The following is a 22,600-nucleotide window of genomic DNA, read 5'->3' on the forward strand; positions in this document are numbered from 1 at the left end:
GAACATTATGTGCTAAAGGTGTCCCATCCTCCCCCACCCTACTTTAGAAGTTTTTATTGGAAAAGGGAAATCCCCTTGACTTGGTAAGATCTTTTGAATGGAGACACGAGTTTTAAAACTACTGAATTTACCTTATCTTAGGGAGTAGTTTTTAAGTAATGAATGTTAGTCAAGGTTAAATGTTTTTTTTTTACATTGTTTAAATAGTTTAATTTGTATATTTGTAACCTTTTTATATGTTTTTATATTTTTTTTTCAAGCGCCAAATTGTAATATGATTTCTATAATTTCACGTTATTATAAAAATTTTACAAATGTAAACAATATTTCAGCAAAAAAGTGCAATAATTCGTAATAAAACGCACAAAAATGCAGAAAAACACATTTATTTTATTAGCTGTATCGTTACTAATCAGTTTATACGAAGCAAATGGAATAAATTTGGACGAAAAAGTAATTTTTTTTAAGATTTTATTACTTGAGTTGGTTTTACTTAAAAGTGTACAAGTTTCGGTATTTAAACTTATATAAATACATCAATTAAAGGTCAAACCGTTGTATATTAGTGCCTTTATTTAGTTAGTCTTCCACATGTGCCTCTGTAACGTATTGGATTCTATTTACGTTTTAAAAATGTGTATAAAAATTCGACAAAATCTTTTTTCCTCGAAATCCTTGTATACGGTGCTCACTTTGTCAATACATGTATTGAAGTGGGTTTTACACTATTTTTCTATAGTTATAAAACATGGTAACTTAAATTATAACTATGGTCTCTAAACCCTAACTAATATCCAAACCACCAACCTCTAACACTTTCCATCTGTAACAAACTGAAAGATTTTTTTCTAAGCAATATAGAAGTAATAGCATTAGATAATGTAGCTGATGTTAGCAAATAACGTAAAGGCAGGGATGGAGGTTCCTGGCATTAGTTAAGAATCCTTCAGTATCTTATATATTATGCTGATGGAAAATGTTAGAGGTTGATGGTTAAGGGTTATGGGAGGTTGGTATTTAAAGGGGTTTGTCGTTAGTGGTTAGCAGGGAAAGTATTCTTCACTAGCACCCTAATTTTTCCTCCCTTTACAAAGTATGTACAAGAACTTATTTGAAATCCTTTTCAGGTAAAAGATCACCTCAGTGGAAGCAGGCACACAAACAACTGGGCTGTTTTGGTGATTATTACATCATAATTCTCATAGGCCCATTATAATTAGGATAAATGCCAGTTGTTGTGTAACAGTTACTATAAATATATATACTGTATTTGGTTAATTGTTCATTTTAAGGCAAGGGCGTTATCAGAATTAGGGAAAATAAGACTTATGAAAACAGATTTCGTTGAAACAGATTCTAAAATTAGAGTCTAAATACTCATTAATTGGTATCATAAATAGCACAAATAATATTTATAGATTTTGTCGAAACAGATTCTAAAATTAGAATGTAAACACTCTTTGGTAAAACATACACAGGTTTTCTTTCTTATTTATATTTAAATCCAATCACACAATGGCCCATTGTTAGATATTAATTGTTTATTGTATTTTATAACACAGGTTTGTACCTCAAGATTCTGGTTTAATTATCGACACATCGCTAATGCATTGTCCGTGTACCGCAGTGTTAAGCGTCTTGGTATTCCTGACAGGCAAGCATAACTATATATTTAAAATACAAACAAATCGTTTCTTTATTTACTCATTTGCATCTTTATAAAACTAATGCAAATAAGAAGCATATTATTCAAAACTTTTAAACAAATCGAGTATGACTGATTTAAATAAATGATGTTTTTTTATAATAGGCCTACCCATTATTGAGATAAGAAATGTTGCAAAATGTAAACTGTGGGTGAAGGGATACCGTTAGCACAAAAAAGACAGTTGTTATAACACGGGTATTTTGTTTCAAACACTTCGTGTCAGCTTACGAGTCACCATGTACGTGACTTTGTAGGTGATAGTTTTCTCTATAGCTGACAATTTAGACAACCCGTTATTGACCACTGTTTCTATTTTAAATATTATATTTTTATGTTTTAGTCAAATTATTCTGATGTTGGCTGATGATATGGCTTGCAACCCAAGGAACCCAAGACCTGGTAAGATTTCGATGTTTTTATTGTAATATTCTGTAAAGAATTTGTCAAGGCTTTTTCGAGAACCTAGGATTTAGGGTAAAAATTTCTATAATAAATTATATAAGGTTGAGGTCCTTGTTTACAACCTAGGATTTAGGCCGGAGTTGGCCCATTACCCCCAACATACAGACTGCCTCACGTTGACAAAACAATAACTTTGAATTGGTTGCACCACTTTTCACAGGTGTTTATTTAAGTTAAGTTGTATTTGACCGACACTTTGGTATTTTTGACAGCTAGTTTTACAAAATGTCAACAAAACCATAACCTTGAATTGGTTGCACCGTGTTTCACAGGTGTTTATATAAGTTAAGCTGTATTTGACCGACACTTAAGTATTTTTGACAGCTAGTTTTACTAAGTGTCAACAAAACAATAACCTTGAATTTAATTGCACCACTTTTCACAGGTGTTTATATAAGTTAAGTTGTATTTGACCGACACTTTGGTATTTTTACAAGCATTTCCAAGTGCCAACAAGACAATAACCACTTTTCACTGGTGTGTATATAATATTTCTGCCAATAATTCATCGATAGAATAACACAACACAATTCCAAACTTCCGTATTTCACGCTTCAGAACGCCACGCCTTTGTTCGCCATTTTGTCTTGCAATCGGATTATTGTAAGACGTTTATATTAAAACTACAGCGTTGGTCGTGATAACCTTAACCTATTGTCAGTGGCTATTTCACGCGAACCAACAAAGCGGATTTGTAGAAAAATTTCCAGGTGATTAAGGTTATGACTGTTAGTAAGGCGTTACATGAGACGGAATATATCTACGTTTTAACATAAATTTTACTACATATTATGATAATTCTTGCCCCGTATTATTATTATAAATTTAGGTTTAGCGTTGGCTTTATAGTTTATACCATAGCGTGTTCTAACGGCTGTCGTTTGCCGTTAATTGCCGTCGCTTTTGCTTTTAATTTATTAGATCCTCGCCATCATATTCCAAAAAATAAATATAATATGTCGTTTGCTAATTTAAATACAGTTAGTTTTTTAAAGATCAACTAAGTTGAATTAATTTTTTAATTGAACCTAACATAGCGTGTCTAACGATTCTTTTTATTATTACCCTGTTTTTATGACAGTAAAGTATTATAATTTACACCCTATTTAGCGCTATAATATATCGTATGTTAGGTATAACGACCATAGCTTTGTAAGCTATAAACTTTTAGTATAAGCATAACGAATTGTTATAACGATTGTCGATTTATTGTCAATCCCCGTCTCTTCGTTCTTTTTTCAAACATATTCGAAGTAAGAGTAAGAGTTATGTTAAGTATTTGTCAGTAGTTAGGTTTCTTGCGCTGAAGTACGTCACTCATGTTCGCATCGTGACGTCACTCACATAGTTTGAATTTTTTCGCCATGTTTTTACAATATGACGTCATCAGAGTGGTCATTGCAAATATTTCATCATTTAAACCGAAATTCTAGAAATCCGTAAGTGACGTCATAGATAAAAAGGTTACCAATAATTGATTGATAATTACCGCATAGTTGGAGCTAGGAAAGCGAAAAGCTTGTAAAAAAATCATTTTGTGACCAAGAGTTAGCCCAGTCGGCCTGGTGGTTGGCGTGTATGACTCAGTGCTTTAGAAACCGCCGTTTTTGCCCCGTTAGCCCGCCCAGATGTCGACTCTTGTTTGCAATATGAGTCATGCCACACTACGGCCCAGTCACGCCTAAAACAGCCATAGCCCGGCGCCCAATTTATTGAACAGATTTCCACGCATTCCTGACCCGTATTACTCATAGCCATCAAAGACTCCCCGACACCGTTTAAATTATAAGATGTCTATGTTTCTATGGCCGTCTGGTCGGCATAAGGTGGATATTAAACTTTAAACACTTATGGTGTGAGTAAACTGTTTGTGGGATATACACAGATATATGTGTAATAAATACACAAGCCTTTTACGCCTCATGCTCGGATAAAAGGCGGCGTTTAAATAAGTTATACGATACAGGCGTAAAGCAGGTGTAACGCGTATGACAGTTTTAAAAATTCCCATTCAAAAAGCAAATGTTGATGTTCCGAAGCACTTGTCCCGAAAACGATATTTTTATAGCATATAACGGGCCAACTCTGGCCCAAAACCCAGGTCAAATGACGTGCCTTATTTTGGCCCTCTTTAAAATAAGTAACATAACATATTTACAATAATTCTGTTAGGTCGCATCACATATTATTATTCCCGTATTTAAATACCAAGAATCCAGTAACGTAAGACCTCACCCGCATAGAATAGATAACACATAATATATTTACAATAATTCTTCTTTTAAGTACCAGGTATTAATATTTATTAAAACAAGGAACTAGTAATGTAGGCCCTTTATCCCCGCTCCTGTGTTCTATGTTTAGTTCAACAAACCACAATCGCTTTCATCACAATGGCTATTATTACGTCATATTCCGCCCACGTGACCGCATGTTTAATTTCGCAACACTTTCTATAGAAATAAAATTTTAATCGAAAACATGTTTCTCGATGGTAATTGTGACGTTATTATGACGTAACACAGCAGGAAGGATGAAGGATTTCCCGAACGTGATTTCCGCTTCGCGTGTTCTTGGAAAACCTTTGTTGATTCGCGATTTCGCGTTCTGCATCGAATTCGAAACGATTGTTACAAAATAAATTTAATTGTTGATTGTTTCATTACAAACATTGTTCATAAAATCTCATTGTTACGCAATCTACACCGCGCTCGCATCCCTTCTATTATGACATCACCCCTACGTCATACGATGTACGTCATAATGATGAATACTCCAATTACAAAAAATATTTTCGAAAAATTCCCAAACTATATTAAATTACCCGCGCTTTACTCTGATTGGCCTAAACCTCATAAGCGATTCTCTGATTGGTCAAACTAATCATAATGCACTGACAAGCTAGTTCCTGCAGCTGGAGCAAAACGAAAACTGCCCTTTGTTTTAATGTTCGATTCATATTTTACTCGTAAGCGTATTATACATTACGTATACCCCTCTTACGGTTTCAGTTTTTGTTGTTGTTTTTGGCGAAGTTGCGTTAGTGACGTCATACGTATGACGTAAGTTTGGCGTCACTTAAAAATTTAAGAACCTCAATATACTAGTGCGAACGAATTTTACCTTTATGACGTAATACACGCCATTAATCTGGCGCTTTAACGCGATTGTAAACTAATAGCGCCGCCATGATAACAACGAAAACAAAAACTCCAAACTTGTTTCGAACTCGATTAGATCATTCGAACACTTTGTACACCTGTCATATGACGTCATATCTTGTCACGTGACCTGACTCACGGCGGACTTTCCATGAGGTTGCACGATTTAGTCTTGCATTAAATATACATAAGCAATATACATTATACTAGTGGGGACTTTAACATACGCATTTTTAACCCTCGAAATTCAGGGAAGCTTGGAGCTCAGTGGTAACTTAAATGTAATGCTGTAAACTATTTGCCGTGGCATTTTTTAACCGCAAGGTTGGCAACCAATGTTTTAGGTTAACGCTAAAAATGACATTTATTATTCGTCATTGAGTATACGGTATTACGAGACTGTAGGACCTTACCCATATAGAATAGAATGTGCATATATTCCACGTTGGGGTAATGGAACAACTCTGGTCTAAATCCCAGGTCCCATAGTGTGCCTCACTGTAGGACCTCACCCATATAGAATAGAATGTGCATACACAATGTGGGGATAATGGGCCAACTCTGGCATAAATCCCATGTCCCATGGCATGTCTCGCTGTAGGACCTTACCCATATAGAATAGAATGTACATATACAATGTTGGGGTAATTGGCCAACTCTGGTCTAAATCCCAGGTCCCATAGCGTGCCTCACTGTAGAACCTCACCCATATAGAATACATATTCTTTATACAATTTGTCTACCGCCATTTTGTAAGATTTACTTTTCAAACAATTAACGTACGAATTATTAAACGTTACAGCAAAACAACAACTTTTTATTAAACTTTAGGTAATTGCTGGGTAACCAGAACTAGACAGGTGTACCAATATTTATTTTTGGTCACGTTTAAAATAAATTTAAAAATTCCTACCCTACTTGAATTAGCGGCGTGTACTGACACGTCACAATACTAATATTCTACGTCATAAACTAAGTACATAATAAAAGTGAACGCGAAACGGCGAAAGTTCTTTCAAGTGCAATACGCTGTGTCAAGGTATCAGCGCTATGTGGACGTCATTTACATATAAAAATATCATTCTATTCTATATGGGTGAGATCCTATACACCTACAGCGAGGCACGTTCTAGAAGCTGGGATTTAGGCCAGAGTTGTCCCATTACCCTCTTATTTAAATATATTATACAGCGAAAAAAGGATACTTAAAAACTACAGAAACACAATGCTCTAAAATGGTGGTTTATTATTAAACAAGTTACATTATGACGTGTACCCCATGACGTAATGACACAGACTAAAATGCGGGTTTTGTTTTAAAAATGCACCGTATTGTGACGCAATAAAATCAATAATTACGTCATTATTGTGGGAGCAATTTAAACTATTTGACCCAAAGACGATCGACCGTGTGTATGACGTCATATATAGGCCGACGAAGGCTTATAAATAAAACATTCTGTCTCTGCCACGTGTTGTGCATTGCTAGGCAACAATGCATCGCCAATTCTTTCTGTTTGGTCGCTTGTTTAGACTACCTCCTTAATTTCCTGCCCGTAGCGTTAAAATCAGCGATTTCTTTAGTTCTCGTCCAAAAATCGCGATATTTAACTGCCCCGCGCGACGACAAGCGTCCAGAACACTTTCTCGGAATGCAATGTACGTCACAAGCTGCATTGTGACGTCATAGCCTGGGGCGGCGGCTGTAAGAACAATGGCTCACTAAACACCAAACACGGTTTTTATTCAACGACAGTCTTTAAATTTACCTGCAATAAAACGTCACATTGGAAACATTGTTACGTAGGTTAGAAGAAAGTAACTGCTTTAATTATCCACAGTTCGACCTGAATGCCAGCCATATCTTAGCAATATATAGATATATAAGACGGTGGGGGAAGATGGGACACCTTCAGCACATAATATCCAAATATCCTGATCGTGTTTTAAACAATTAACAACGGTCCATAGAAGTTGTGACGATACGGTTTTAGAATTCTTTAAATGTTCTTTGTTTACTACCTAATGCGACGAGAAAATAGAATGAAAGGTGTCCCATCTTCCCCCACCCTGCTGTATTTATGTTTTAGTTCTTTTATCACGTGGTTTACCATTTACTGGCCACGTGTTTCATTGTTTCGTCACAATTGATTCGCGATCTTCTATTGTTTGGAGAAATACCTTGTTCTAAAGAATCACCACGCGATTTGTTCGACGATTGAAACCATCCATTCTATTATTACGTCATAGTTTAACAGTTAGTACAGTCATGATGACGCGGTAGTTTAGTTTACGTTTTTTTCTTGGTTTATTTATTTTAATTTTTATAACATCGATTTCTAATTAAAGTAACAGACCGCTTTAAAAAAAAATCGTTTGTTTTATCCTTGGGCGTGAATAAATACGCCGCGTTATTGTAATATACAGTCTTGCCGTTATTTTATATATACAGTAGGGTGGGGAAAGATGGGACACCTTCTAACTTTATTTTCTCGTCCCATTGAGTAGTAAACAAAGAATATTCAAAGAATTATAAAACTATATCACAACGACTTCCAAAGACCGTTGGTAATTAATTAAAACACGATTAGAATATTTGGATATTCTGTCCTAAAGGTGTCCCATCTTTCCCCACCACACTATATGTTTCTGAAATGTGGAATATAACTTAATATCCTCACACTGATGTTCTGTTTCATACACTTTGTGTCCGCTTACAAGTTACCGCGTATATAACTTTGTTGGTGATTGTTTTTATGAATGAAAGTAACTTATTTATCTTTGCGTGGCGGGGCAACGACTATTATTCAAACACCTCGTTCTCTAAAAGATAAAAAACTATGGTACGCACAAAAGACTGCTGCAGCATTTACCTAAAAACGGCGGCAATTTAATTAAAACCTTTACTGACGGATCGGATACCTCGTTCCCATGTTTGGGCATCGAACAAGGCAAATTTTGTCGTCATACCAGCGGCTACGTAATCAAGTGGTGTGACCACGTGTCCCGGTATTTGAATTTTGGCGGGAAACTTGTTTACCGGTGTTAGTGGATGTACCGTCTCATCCTGTCACCGCCCGACCCACGTTTTGCTTTGTGACGTAATAATCGTAGGGCGGCGGCAAACAAAGACTTCGAAGCGGTAGTGACGTCATTTAGTGCCGCCACAAGATTAAAACTCCATTTTTTCAAAAAAATATTTAAATTCCGCACACTTACAATTTACAGGCTTTAAAACTAAAAATAATTTTTCGAGAAAAACAAAACTAATTTGTTTTTTTCGAATGTTCATTGTTAAGTAAACTCAATTGACACCGCGTACGCGGTTAACAATGCGTGGCCCGCGAACTTTAGAACAGGGCACGCCACAGTCTGGCCATGCTTGTTTACCAAGTTGAAATAGAAGCCTTACCGGGCGTTCACATCGTATGAGTCATCCTGCTGTACTTAACATACGGTATAACTTTGGTTGGGACCATAGTTGTTTTGTGAAGTACTTTGGTACCAACGTTTGTATAGTAGGGGAAGATGGGGCACCTTTTCGTTCTATTTCTCTCATTTGGCGGTAAAAGAAACAAAATCAAAAAATTATAAAAACCGCATCCTCATGACTTTTACAGACCTTTAGCACATAATATCCAAATATCCTGACTGTATTTTAAACAATTAAAAACAACGGTCTATGGGAGTCGTGAGGATACAGCTTTATAATTCTTTGAATGTTCTTTGTTTACCACCAAATGGGACGAGAAAATAGAATGAAAGGTCGTCCCATCTTCCCCAACCCGCATAATGCTGCAATTTACTTTTATACAATGCTTAGTTATATAACTCAAAGTTGCAATGTAACCTTGTTTACTGCTATAAATCTAAACCCCGCGGCGTTTTTATTGAAAATGTCATTTAAACTTGTCAACAGCGCCCTAATAAAGTTTTGGGCCAAGGTGCGCCGCGATTCTTTTAATTAACGATAAAAAAGTTTGTTTTATGTAAAACAGTAAAGTAAAGCAATTGAGTACGGTGTATTAACAATAATTTATGAAAAAATATCGATACTTTTTTGTAAAATAGTAAAGTATATAATTTAGTGCGTCAAAATTGCCAAAAAGTAAACGGTACTTTTGTGTAAAATGGTAAAGTATAGTAGGGTGGGGTGGGATGGGACATCTCGGATGTGTCCCGTGTTCCCCCTATATTACTATCATAAAACTGTGTTTGCCGCAAACTGTGCGTTGTGACTCTAAATAGTTTGAAACCCCTTTGTCGTAATATTGGTTCCGCTATTTGGTTAGTAATGTATACATACCCACTTTGTCGTGATATTTGTTCCGCTATTTGATTAGTAATATATACATTCACAAATAACATTACATTTAAACTTCGTAAATTTCCAATTCCTAAGTACATGGTGATTGTGAGTCTGTGACGACATGAGTCACTTTCTTATCCATTATGACGTCCCAATATGTGTCATTGAACCCTGACTTGCTGTGATTGGTTAAAATATCCCGCCCTGATTCAACACTTCACAAGTGTTATTGTTACATCATAGCCGTTTTAAATATTTGAAATCAATATGCGTTTAGCTGGTCATATAACTACCCTGTATAAAGCCTTTAATTTTTGCCTAGCAGATTTTAATAGATTATTGCCTTAACTCGGCTCATATTTAAGCTATTATGGTAGCACTATATGTGACTTATATGGCCGCATGTCAGTTTATAAAAAAAATTCGACAAAATGAGTCAAAATTGACCCCTGTCTTTTGGGTCAAGATTATATATGTGGTAACTTAAGTGGGCACAAGGTGTATGGAACAGAACACCCGTGATATAAAGACTGTCTTTGCTCCGTCGTGTGAGGATAAATAAGTTACATAAGTGGTAACCCGTAAGCTGGCACAAGGAGTATAAAACAGAACACCCGTGTTATAAGGACTGTCGTTGCCCCGCCACGCAAAGTTAAATAAGTTACATTCATTCAAGACATTAATCATCTTCCAATTTACTTAACATACCAGATAATATAACGTATTGGTTGCTATATCCGTTCACTGAGACACTCAAAATATCTGTAACTTAAAACGCCAGGCTTAAAAATGATTATCTCCTTATATAGACATACATATAATCGGCTTAGACGGCAGAATTCTAGATATTTCCTGCCGGAAAACTCGCTATGGATTCTGGGCATATTTTAGGAAATGGAATCAAATTTAGCGTTCATGAAACACCGTAGCACGTCACGTGACACCGACACCTGTACGGCGTCACAAAAAGAACCAATTAATAGCGAATGCGTTTTTTAGCTAAGGAAGCGACGTCTTTTAACGACTGTCTTTTCAGTTGAGGTCCCGAAATATTTCCGCTTTCGATGTAGGGCCTGAATATTTCGAAAATGTACGCCCACGTATCTATTAATACTTGTGTCGGTCACGAATTTCGTAGCACTTTATCCTGACTGTTATTTCATTACGAGAGTTGTCCAACTTTATGAGCACTACATAAGGGCCAGATTCATAGGATTCATCACAGTTACTATGCAATAGGTTTGTTATTTTACTCTATAATTAACTGAAACAAAAATACGTAACATGGCCCAGTTTAGGGGTTTCAACACTACGCGTTATATTCAAGTACATGGCACAATTATCATAATTGCGTCACAAAGCTTCCTGGTGTTCTCTATATTACATTATGACGTCACACTGCATCCCGTCAAAGTTGTAATTCCAAAATAAATGTTCCGCTATATATGGAAGTGCATTGTGACGATGAATGAACGTTTATTCTGGGCGACTTTGCGACGCGAATTCACGAACAGGTCATTGTTACGTCACTTCCAGGTCGCGATCCGTACGCGTGGCTCTGTATGACGTATATCCGGTGTATATTTGATTGCCCGATGTGTCTGTTATGTTTGTTCATTGTCTCGTTACACTGAGGTGTGTTACGTCATAATTAGACATTGTGACGATGAATCCACTATGACTAACTATTGGTCTGAACCTTTTCCTATATTCCTATGATTCCAACCCCATCACCTTGCTTTTACACTACATTATAAGTTGGTACCGCCCAACAGACGTTCAATACCGTCATAGTTTCATTCGCCGCAATAGGGGCTTCCCATACCACTTATCAATGGATGACGTCACAGTCTACCCACTCTTCCCGTCTGCCGCATCCTCCGCCTCATTTTCTCTCTCTTTCTTTATCCTGGCCGCTCCCAGCCTCTTTAAACACGCGCGTCGGTTTAGGCCTGGCCACTTGCTCGTTTTTCAGGCCGGGGTCGCTGATCGTCGCTTAGCTTAGCCCAGAATTGGAAATAACAAAGAAAAGGCGTCGGAAAGCGCCAAGGGCGTCGCAGAATGTTTCAGGTTCGATTTTGTTTGTTTGGAAGCATATTCTAGAATGTTAGACCTTAGTTCAGTATTATGACGTTCATAGTTCGTATTGTTTGCTTCGAAGTTGGTTATTTTCCCACAATGGTGATGTAAGAATTGAGATTATGACGTAACAGTAGCGCCGCGTGGTTATTGCGCAACTGAAGCACGTGATGTCCATTTGTTACGTCTCATTACCGCCGGACACCTGTCACGTGATACGGTAGCCATGGCGATAGGGTATCAGGTCACGTGTGTCCTGGTTTTGGAATTCCAGTTTCGCGATTTCTCCTTTAATGATTATGACGTCATGTAGAGCGTCCACCGCGAACAAATTTCTCGAATTTTCGACGCGATTTTTTTTCCGATTCGAACGTGACCTGACAACGACGCGCCGGTCGCGTCTGGCTCTTGTTCTCGAGTACTATAGTTGCATTATGACGTAATAACGCTTGTTTACATTTGACTTGTTCCCGAATAATCGTTAATTGCCACGTCATAATATTTATTCTATAATTCTTACTCCTGTATGTATTATGACGTCACTTTATGGATTGTTTTGTTTGTTTGTACTTTATTCGGTAATAATTAACTTTCTAGTTTAAAACATTCAAGATTTGCATATAAGATTTTTATAGTTTTGTTTTTCTCGCATGGAAATCTTATAAAACACTTTATGACGTAATGATTCAGCAAATTCCCGATTAAATTCAAATTGTCACGTATTCAATCCTTTGTTCGGATTGGTGGATTTTCTCCTTACGTCATTTATTAGGAACCAATCAAAATCAACGTCGTAGTACAATACTAAATCCTTTGTTCGGTTGCGTAAACTGTTATATAATCACTTGTAAACCAAAATTTTCTATTTATAGTTTTATAGTGTTTCAATTTAAAGACTGTCGATTTTCTATTTTTTCCCAAGCGTTTTTTTTTGAATACGTAAGATGGGTACAGTTGGTACTTAATGCCCCATATTTCCTAATCGCCCTATATTTCTAATCGTGTTGTTTCATACGCCTCGTGCCTACTTTTACCACGTATATGCAACTTTGTTATTATTTTTTCTGCTTTTTTTTGCGATTTCTAAGTTGTTGTTTGCTTGTTCCGTCACAGTAAGATGATACAACGACGATAACCGATGTCGTCGCGAACATCGCGTATTTCGTTTGTGACGTAGTATAAGCTTTGTGATTCATGAATTTTCGAAAACGATTTCCACGAACCCGGGATGTCTGGAGACACGTGATTCATAAAATAGAAATAACATAAACCACGGTGACGTCAAACTTGTAATGACGTCACGTAGAAAATATCATTAAATTTGAATCCGCATTATTACGTATGTGGTTTAGATTGTTACGTTGGTATATTTGATTGTGACGTCAGTATCCGCTTTATGTTGTAATTATTTGCGGCTCAAAATCAGCGAAACTGACGATTACCAATACCAGTAAACCACAGAATATTCGCGATATATAATTCGAATACCTCTCGCGTATAATTGCCGCTTTATTTCATCATTTTAATTCTACCATTCTCGTGTGATTGTGACGTCATAAACACGCCCTTCATGACGTAACGGATGTGCAACAATCACCCACATCCGTCACATAAAGGTGGATTGTGACGTAATAAAGATATCTCTCATGGGAAGCAACGTAATAAACACGAATATTGTATGTCGCTGGTAAACATCGTAAAATATTGAAACATCTTTTCTGGGAACCTGGGCGTCTTCTTAATATTACTAACCGCGAGATGCATCATGGATCGTCGTGGTAATTCAAAATCTGTGATCTGCCAGTCAGAATTTACTATAATATGGTTTTGTTAGTTTGCATAAATCGTAGTTCTAACAACATATATATACCATAACTGTCGTTGAGCTGACACACCGGGATAAATAAGCTACATTAATTTAAGACATAAATCATATATTAGTTCGTATTTACTTAACATTCCAGCCAAAATAACTCATTGGTAGCTATAACTGTTAAAATAAATGTAACTGGTATATTATGTTGCTTATCAGTAACATATGTTTCAAAAACTTTTTTTTTTAATTAATTACGTAATTTCGTGAAAAACTATATGTTTTAGATGTTTTTTTTTAATAAACTTGCGCAAAAAAGTGTGATTTTGAGTGAATTCTATAAATCCGCGAAAACCGCCACGCGTTCGAAGCGGTAGTATGTCTGACGTCACTGAGCGGGATGTCCGCCTCGAATGACTACCGCTGTCGTGCGGCCCGCTACTGGGGGGGAAAAGCGATGACGGTTTCCGCGTTTCGGGCTAACACTGTTCGTGGAAGCTTTATATTTATGACTTCCTTAGCTTGGAGGTGATGTGGCCGATTCATTTAACGTCGCTCGTATTGCTGACTTGTTAAGGGCAGAGTTCACAGCTGTATATTAAGTTACAGTTATTTTTTTAAATTTTCAAAAATAAAAATTTTAGAAAATTTTATTAAATGTGGGTAAGGTCGTTGTCAAGAACCTGGGATTTAGGCCAGAATTGGCTTATTACCCCAACACCCAATCTTGAAATTGATTTATTGAGTTGATATTAGTAGGGTTGTGTTGTATTTTATATATTTGTGGATAGCATGTATGGTGTGCAACACCTGTGTATTAAACCCCTTGGTTTCCCACCCCGAGGATAAACATGAAAGTATCCTAACGTGACAGTGAGCACGCTATCTCTTTGTATGTTATATTCAAATGAGTAACAACACATAATAAACACCTTAAATATTATCGTAGCACCAAATCATTACTGTATTTTACTATACAAGAATCGTATAACTATATGAACATCAGATTATGGTCAGATTCGTGGAATTTATTACAAGTTTTTACTATTATCATAACATTTATTTAACATTATGTTCTTTTAAACAGGCAAGGTTTACAACAACAAGAATGAAGCAATTGATGTGTATGGAAATGATGTGGAGGTCGACTATAGAGGATATGAGGTAGGCTTAACAGGGATGACATGTAAGCTTAAAATGGATGTGAGCTAGATTTAAATGGATAAAGTGTGGGGACCGAAACTGGGAAACGGATGCCTTGTTTCCTTGTTGGTTCATAAGCATGTACTGTGATGTAACAATGCATATTGTGAGGTGGAATTTGTAATGCTGGCAGCTTAGAAGATGGTGTTTAGATTAAAGTTGCGAAAATACGGAAAAACTTAATGTAATTTGTTTGTTGTTTTTTAGATAATGTTACAAAATTTTAGTATAATTTATAACAGTAACCATCTTTATAATATGTTGTTGATGGAATCGGTTTATTATCAGTTTTAACAAATTACAATAACTTTGATCTGTTGAGTAGAAATAGTAGTAACAGTTCTGGGGTAATGGGCCAACTCTGCCCTACAGTCCAAGTCCTATAGCTTGCTGTGCCATATAACTTTATATATATATAGAATAGAACATGTAATAAAATTGTCTGCCAATCAAGTTCTGCCTCGTTTTCGTTACTTAGATTAAATGACCATATTTTCCAGGTAACTGTTGAGAATTTTATCCGAGTCCTAACTGGAAGATTACCACCCGACACCCCAAGGTCAAAGAGATTAAACACGGATGACCGAAGCAATGTTCTCGTGTATATGACTGGTAGGTTGGTTTATATCACAGTAGCATCTTGGGTGTTGGGGTAATGGACCTCACCCTTATAGAAGTATATACCTGACTGTGTATAAACTGCCTCAGTGGGGTCTAGATGGTAGCACCCTGGGTGTTGGGGTAATAGACCTACATCCCAGGTCTTAGTCTAGATGGTAGCACCCTGGGTGTTGTGGTAATAGACCTACATCCCAGGTCTTAGTGTGCCTCACTGAAGACCTCACTCTTATAGAATGGAATCTCTATTATTGAGTGTCTATAAACTGCCTCAGTGGGGTCTAGATAGTAGCACCCTGGGTGTTGGGGTAATAGACCTACATCCCAGGTCTTAGTCTAGATGGTAGCACCCTGGGTGTTGGAGTAATAGACCTACATCCCAGGTCTTAGTGTGCCTCACTGAAGACCTCACCCTTATAGAATCTCTATTACAAGAAATACTGTTGTATATTGCAACAATCTGCCTTATCTCCGCAATGATCTCTTATCATAAGGTCTAGTTCAATCATTGAATCGTTTCCCGTTATTGATTATCTCGATATAAATCGTAAATCAATTATAATGTCATCCTGCCATCAACCAATCAGCATTTACGTAAACAGCGACGTCACGCGTATACGAACAACAGTTTATCATATTAGTTTTCGTAAGAAGTTTTTAGTTTATTTTTAGTTTGCTACCGTTGACGCATGTGTCCTTGGGCAATACAGTTAATAATAGGTTGTCTAAATTGTCAGCCATGCTAAAAATAATCGCCCACAAAGTTACATATGTGGTAACTCATAGACCGAACTGGTGTATGAAACGAAACACCCGTGAATGGTTGTGATATAACGACTGGCGTTGCACTGTGGGAATAAGCAAGTTTTTAAAAAACTGTAATTGAGTGTAACTTATTTAACCTCGCGTGACAGAGCTATGACAGTTATAACACGGGTGTTCTGTTTCATACACCTCGCGCTTACGAGTTACCCGCTGAAATGGTGCTGGTGCTGGACAAATACACATTACAGAAGTTTTTAGTTTAATTCAATAAAATCATGTCAGAAAATACAGGTTGCCTTCGCACCTTGGTCACCATTATTTGCTCCTTTTATATTGAGCAGTACTGGAGACAGGTGGAATGGCAGCACTGATATATCATTGTGACATCATAATGAGATGCTAATTGTGATTATGCAATCATAAACGCCAGTGTTTCCTGGTGAGATTTTAATATATTTCAATATAAGTATAGCATATCTCCATCTCACGTGCTGGATTATAATATAGTTATTAGATTAATTTACATCAGGGGTCTTTTTATAGAAGTGCTTTTTCTTAAAACCTTATGCTTAAATAAAAATCTCCCTTAAAAAAGTTACACATGTAGTAACTTGTAAGCTGGCACAAGTGTATGGAACAGAACACACATGTTATAACAACTGTAGTTGCCCCACCATGCGAGGATTAACAAGTTACATACACTGGTACTCGGAAGCGGCACGGGGTGTACGAAACAAAACACCCATGTTATAACGAATGTCAGAACATCTTATAACGCAAGATACCACCCTGGTTTAAAATCCTTTGCTCTAATTAACTCTATTTCCAAGAAAGCAGGAATCTGAATCCGGAAGCTTTTTGTAAACCTCCGTTTATTAAGTGATTATGAAGAGCAGGTGTTAACATCTTAATCTGAGATTAAAGTTGGGAGAAAGTTATAACATGAGTGGTTTCTCGTTTACGACTAAACTACTTGCTGACTATTCACTTCTAGCTATTAGTGGTGTGGGGTAATATGTATACTGTTAGCATGTTGTGTCTTGGGGTAATGGGCCAACTCTGGCCTAAATCCTAGAACCCATGGCGTGCCTCACTGTAGGACCCCCACATATTATAGAATACTGTTAGCATACAATTTTTTTAATATTATCGTTTGTTTCTGCTAAGAAGCAAACTAAACGCATTCAAAAGAGAGAAAAATATAAAACAGACCATTTTAAAAAATGTTTACTTAATAATTTTTTTATAAAACCGTAAATTTTATTAATATATTGTGGAATGAAAAGATTAAAGTTAAGGAGAAAATTGCTTTGTTTGTTTAACACCTTAATCACCAATGTGATTGTGATAACAGCAAACGCATTGGATTAAGGTGGACAATAAACCAAGCATTATCAACTCTCCTTTATTAGTTAACAATGGGCATTATGTATACTAAACATGGCTTTTCTAAAATGATTTTTTCTGCTCTATTTGCTAACAGTGGAAATTAGGTATTACGAAACATATTTTTCCGTCAGTTTCAATATAAACTTGGCATAACATAATTTTCTACTGCTTTGCATTGAATTTAGATGCATAAAACATGGTTTTTCTAGTCAGTTTGAATACAAACATAATAGCCCATATATATACGACACAATTGTCTTCATTCTAATAACTAAAACCATTTTTAAATATTTTCATGTAACTTGCCTCTGCATTAAAAAATGGAGGTTAAATTTTATCCTACATACTGTTGTTACATCACAGTGGATATTGTTGTCACACGCACATGTTATGTGATGTAATAATGGTGTTTATTACAGGACATGGGGGAGAGGATTTCCTTAAATTTCAAGACGCAGAGGAAATTGCTAACGTTGAATTAGCCGACGCGTTCGAACAAATGTGGCAACGTAGGAGGTGATATAATGTTTCTATGTTATTTATTTTATTATCTGGCTTGTCAGATTATGAGGCAATTTTAATGAAATGGTTTTATTAACGTTTTATTAATATTTATATTTTCTAATACTATTTTATTTATGGACATCTAAACTTTTAAGATTAAGATGCAGTTTTAATTAAATGGTTTTATTGGCATTTTACTAAAATTTTATTTGTATTAAAAGATTCTATATGATTTCTATTATTCTGCCATTTATTTCTTTTGAACCCCTAATAACATGGGTACTTCCCCTACACAGATACAACGAGTTATTGTTCATTATTGACACCTGTCAAGCTGTATCCATGTTTCAGAGGTTTTACTCTCCAAACTTAGTTGGCATTGCTAGTTCACAGATTGGAGAAGATTCTTTATCTGTAAGTTAGCATTACTTTGTTTATTCTGTTCTAATGTATTTTTTGTACGTAATGTATGTATGTATGTATGTGTATATTACCTAATGTATATTGTACAGTGGTGAGGTCCTTTAAACTATATAGTACTGTGGGGTAAGATGGATACTGTTAGCACATAATATCCCATATTTCCTAATCGTGTTTTATTATACTCTGGGGTATTTACTTACAAGGTAAAATGTGATAATGTTAAACAACAGTGTTTGTTTATTTTATATATGGGTGAGGTTCACAGCGCACCAGGAAACTTGCATGTTATGCTTCAATTACACCTTAACCCTACATAATCACTAATCAGATTAAAACTTGTTTTTCCGTGATGTCATAATATAATACTTCACATGTATGACATCATAATTGAAATATTTCATCCAATCACGTTAATCCTTTCACAAATATCACGAATCATGATGTAACAATGCAAACGTTATTGTGATGTCACAACACACATTGTACATGAATTCTAGTTTTGAGATTATCAATCACATATTCATAAAGAATAAAGATAATAATCTACTTTTCATGTAACAAACTTAGATGTGTAATGGATGAATCAATACAACTTATTTATCCTCGTGTGGCGGAGCAAAATTCGGTGTAACACAGGTTTTCTGTGCCTCACTGTAGAACCTCACCCATATAGAATAGAATGTGCATATACTATGTTGGGGGTAATTAACCAACTCTGGTCTAAATCTCAGGTTCCAATGTATGCTACACTGTAGGACCTCTCCCATATAGAATAGAATGTGCATATACTATGTTGGGGTAATGGGCAAACTCTGGTCTAAATCTCAGGTCCCATGGCATACTGTAGGACCTCACCCATATAGAATAAAATGTGCATTTAAAATGTTGGGGTAATGTGCAAAATCTGGCTTTGGAATGCCTCACCATATATATATATACCCCACATCACCCATATACAACCTAACCACCTATATTCACCCCACAGCACCATGTAGACCCCGCCATAGGAGTTTACATAATAGACAGATATACCTATCATCTTCTTGAATTCCTTGAAAAAGTGAAACCTGGAAGTTCTAAAACCATGCAACAACTGGTATGTTATTTCTATTTTTGTATGCTATTTTTATGTTTATTTATATGCTATTTTTATGCTTTATGTTATTTTTCACAAAAATATGTATTATTACTTACTGTTTCTATGACTTTTTGTCATTTCTTTGTTAGTTTTTTAATTAGATAACTAAAAACGTTAATATTTTGTATTTCAGTCAATTTAATGATTGGTGTTTATTCTAAAACCTTTCTATATTATTTATGTCTGTTATGGGTACCGGGTAACATGTAATTTAACGCAGAATAAAATCCAAAAATTGCTTTAGTATATTCTCTTGTGTAGCTTACAGTGTAAATTTAGACCAAAACTGTATAGTTATAATCCTATTTATAGTTATATTCCTATTTTTCCTATTTTATAAATCCCTTCCCACCCCTCAGATGAAAGTTTGTCCCCGTCACCAATGTATTTCCACGCCCGGGTATTCCACCCATCTGTTCCCACGTCCCATGAATGAAACTTTGATTTCGGATTTCTTTGGGAGCGTTCGAACTGTCGATTTATCTGATGACGTCATCAAGTTTAAACCTCGTAAAACAACGTCACAGGGTGATTCCCTTAAACTGAAAACGTAAGTAAGGTTTGAAACATAGACGTTTCAATCCAAAACTGACAACAACCCACAAAATTCGTAAACCTTTATGCTATGTTTTTTTATAATCTTCTATGCCCACAAACACACATCAAAATAAAGGCTACTACTAAATTTAAGAGCCTTCAGCAATAAAAACTCTGACCCCTTTACTTTAAACCCTCTTTTTCGGCTTTTTTAATTGAGTTTCATGTTTTACAGTTTTTTGTAACTTTTTCTTAACCCACAATTTCCACAGGTCCCCCAAGCGTTCATATTTCAGTGTTGACCAATTCGTTTCTACTTTCCCAATCATAAAGAAAGATCCACACCCAATGGCGTCGTCGGCATCACTCGTCCTACTTCTTGTTATTTTCTCGTTTATAATCCGCAGTTTGTGTGATTTTGAATAGAATAATTTTACTGTGAATTTATGGCCGAAATAAAATGAAGTTTTTATAGAAAAAATTGTCATTTATAGAAAGTTTGTCGGGGAACTTGTAGGCGTGCACGAGGTGTCGAAAACAGAACATCGTGTTATAACGGCTATCGTTACTCGCTTCGCAAGGATAAATAAGTTACATTGAATTATTCAATCCATATAGTAGGGTGGGGGAAGATGGGACACAGTTTCATTCCATTTTCTATTCCAATTTGGTAGTAAACAAAGAAAATTCAAAGAAATATTAAACCGTATTCTCACGACATAGACCGTTGTTAATTGTTTAAAACACGATCAGGATATTTGGATATTATGTGCTAAAGGTGTCCCATCTTCCCCCACCCCACGGTAAATAAAATAACCGACGTAAATGCATTAAGACAAATCTTGATTTTGAGTGTCTCTGAAAGGCAATTATCCATGAAAGTTTGAGAAACACTGATTAAAACGAACTTGAGTTTCCTGACTCCGAGCTCGCACTCTTGTTTCGGATTTTTGACGCAGGTTTCGGATTCTTTCGGATCCGAAGAGGGCAATTATCCCAACGTAAAGCCCGTAGTAACTTCTTAAGCTTTCCCCTCATGGCAGGAACGCGCAGGAAATATAGGAATGGATTTAACAGCGAGTTGAGCGTTGTTACCTAAGGAATATACGATTTATTTCGGAGCTAAAGGTAGGAAGGGATATACAGAGTCGTATATTTTAGCTCACAAACTGTAAGCGTGCAAGAAATAGGGATTTTAACTAGATTACAGTGACAAACACCCGCATTAATGCTGGTAGCGTCGAATAGGCGATAACACCAGTCCGTTTGGGATTTACCGCCTTTTTTTCCCTTTTTCTAAACTATAGTTTTCAGCCGTAGCGAACTTACCTGTAACAAATAATTAAATATCTCCTTCAGACTCCGATCATTGTGTTTTGTCGTGTATAGAATAAACAGCATAAGAGGTGCTGTTGTGACGACAAAGACAGCCATTATGACGAACATGGTCCTCATAACTTTTACATCCCTCCTCCTAGCGACTTTCGATCGTTGCCGACCCACCCTGCTCACTTTACGAATCGCCCCAAACACGCTCCTAGTCACCGAGGACCTGTATCGAGGTGTATGACGTAACCTTGGCGATCTCGTAGGCGGTGACGTCACTTTTAATGACGTCACGGGCTGTGACGTCACAGAGGGAATGTCCAGTCGCTGCATTGGGATTTTTTTATTGATGTCATTATTTTTCATGACGTCATCAAATCGAAACACGTCATCATCGTCAGGAAAAACTGGAACGTTCTCCAGCCCGTCGCGCCAGCCTTCGGGCCGGATCTCAGGCGTTTTTGGAACGTCTGGTTTTGCATTCGGTTTGCCGTTTGCCGCAGGAGTGGTAGGCCCAAGGCTTGACGCTGAAGACCTCACGCTTGCTATATGAATGGCTTGCTTCTTTATGCCGTAGAACAACACGCAGTACAGGCTTGTAGTAATGGTGAAGCAGACCAAGGAAAATATGCTTGCAGATAGAAGATGGTATTTATCAAGTGGGGGGAGAATTTGTGAGCACTTTTCGCCGAAGCAGTAAACGTCATCAGGTCGTATATTGTGGATTCTATATAAAAAATATAGGAGTTTAAGTGTTTTGAGACGAAAATGTTACAATATTTTATAAACCTTGTCGCTTTTGGGGCAGCGATGGGTTTCAACATTTCGTAAAGTTTATGTATAGCACCTGGGTGTTTGGGTAATGGGCCAACTCTGGCGTAAATTCCTGGGTGTTGGGGTAATGTTTATACTTGTGATCGAAATTTGGTTTGCATTTAAAGAGAAGGCTTTGCATAGCTAAGACATAGCGTGCAACGCTTTTGCCAAATGAAAACGAGGCGAGGCACATAATGCTTGGAGCGCTAGTCTCTACAGTCTAGACCTGCACTCTTATGTGTGCGTCTTAGTTAAGAGGCGATTGTTTTAGCCGCGGTGTTGCTAAGTCATTGTTGATATTTGTTAGGGCAATATTTCAGGTCATTTTGCGGGACTTTAAGAGTCTAGT

The 22,600-nt window shown here is 36.6% G+C and overlaps 2 protein-coding genes and 2 non-coding genes across 4 annotated transcripts; 3 read left to right on the plus strand and 1 right to left on the minus strand.

Annotated features, from left to right (window-relative positions):
* Positions 1-296: 296 nt before the first annotated feature.
* LOC100179577 (GPI-anchor transamidase) lies at positions 297-20,590 on the plus strand. The gene is made up of 11 exons (XM_002130579.5): positions 297-453; positions 1,128-1,178; positions 1,563-1,654; positions 2,049-2,107; positions 14,620-14,696; positions 15,236-15,347; positions 17,927-18,023; positions 18,308-18,425; positions 19,420-19,530; positions 19,932-20,122; positions 20,382-20,590. The coding sequence occupies exons 1-11, from the start codon at positions 370-372 to the stop codon at positions 20,533-20,535; spliced, it is 1,146 nt and encodes a 381-aa protein (XP_002130615.1). The 5' UTR covers positions 297-369; the 3' UTR covers positions 20,536-20,590.
* mir4048 (microRNA 4048) lies at positions 16,419-16,475 on the plus strand. Its single transcript, NR_034441.1, has one exon. It is a non-coding gene; the product is annotated as a microRNA 4048 (primary transcript).
* Positions 17,439-17,494, plus strand: mir4063 (microRNA 4063). The gene has a single exon (NR_034456.1). It is a non-coding gene; the product is annotated as a microRNA 4063 (primary transcript).
* Positions 20,591-20,870: 280 nt separating the features above from the next.
* Positions 20,871-22,259, minus strand: LOC113474820. The gene is made up of 3 exons (XM_026837338.1): positions 22,225-22,259; positions 21,439-22,162; positions 20,871-21,204 (listed from the first exon to the last, which is right to left on the minus strand). The coding sequence occupies exons 1-3, from the start codon at positions 22,257-22,259 to the stop codon at positions 21,007-21,009; spliced, it is 957 nt and encodes a 318-aa protein (XP_026693139.1). The 3' UTR covers positions 20,871-21,006.
* Positions 22,260-22,600: the final 341 nt, after the last annotated feature.

This window comes from Ciona intestinalis, chromosome 13 (genome assembly GCF_000224145.3).
Source record: "Ciona intestinalis chromosome 13, KH, whole genome shotgun sequence".
In the NCBI taxonomy this organism is placed as follows: Eukaryota; Metazoa; Chordata; class Ascidiacea; order Phlebobranchia; family Cionidae; genus Ciona; species Ciona intestinalis.

Bases quoted from the DNA above. Each gene is read 5' to 3' on its own strand.
- LOC100179577 (XM_002130579.5), top strand. From the start codon at position 370: ATGCAGAAAAACACATTTATTTTATTAGCTGTATCGTTACTAATCAGT. The intron at 454-1,127 runs GTAATTTTTTTT...AATCCTTTTCAG, and splicing joins GAATAAATTTGGACGAAAAA to GTAAAAGATCACCTCAGTGG. The intron at 18,024-18,307 runs GTGATATAATGT...TCCCCTACACAG, and splicing joins CAAATGTGGCAACGTAGGAG to ATACAACGAGTTATTGTTCA.
- LOC113474820 (XM_026837338.1), bottom strand. From the start codon at position 22,259: ATGTTGAAACCCATCGCTGCCCCAAAAGCGACAAG. The intron at 22,163-22,224 runs GTTTATAAAATA...TTTTTTATATAG, and splicing joins GCTGCCCCAAAAGCGACAAG to AATCCACAATATACGACCTG. The intron at 21,205-21,438 runs GTAAGTTCGCTA...TATATTCCTTAG, and splicing joins TATTTAATTATTTGTTACAG to GTAACAACGCTCAACTCGCT.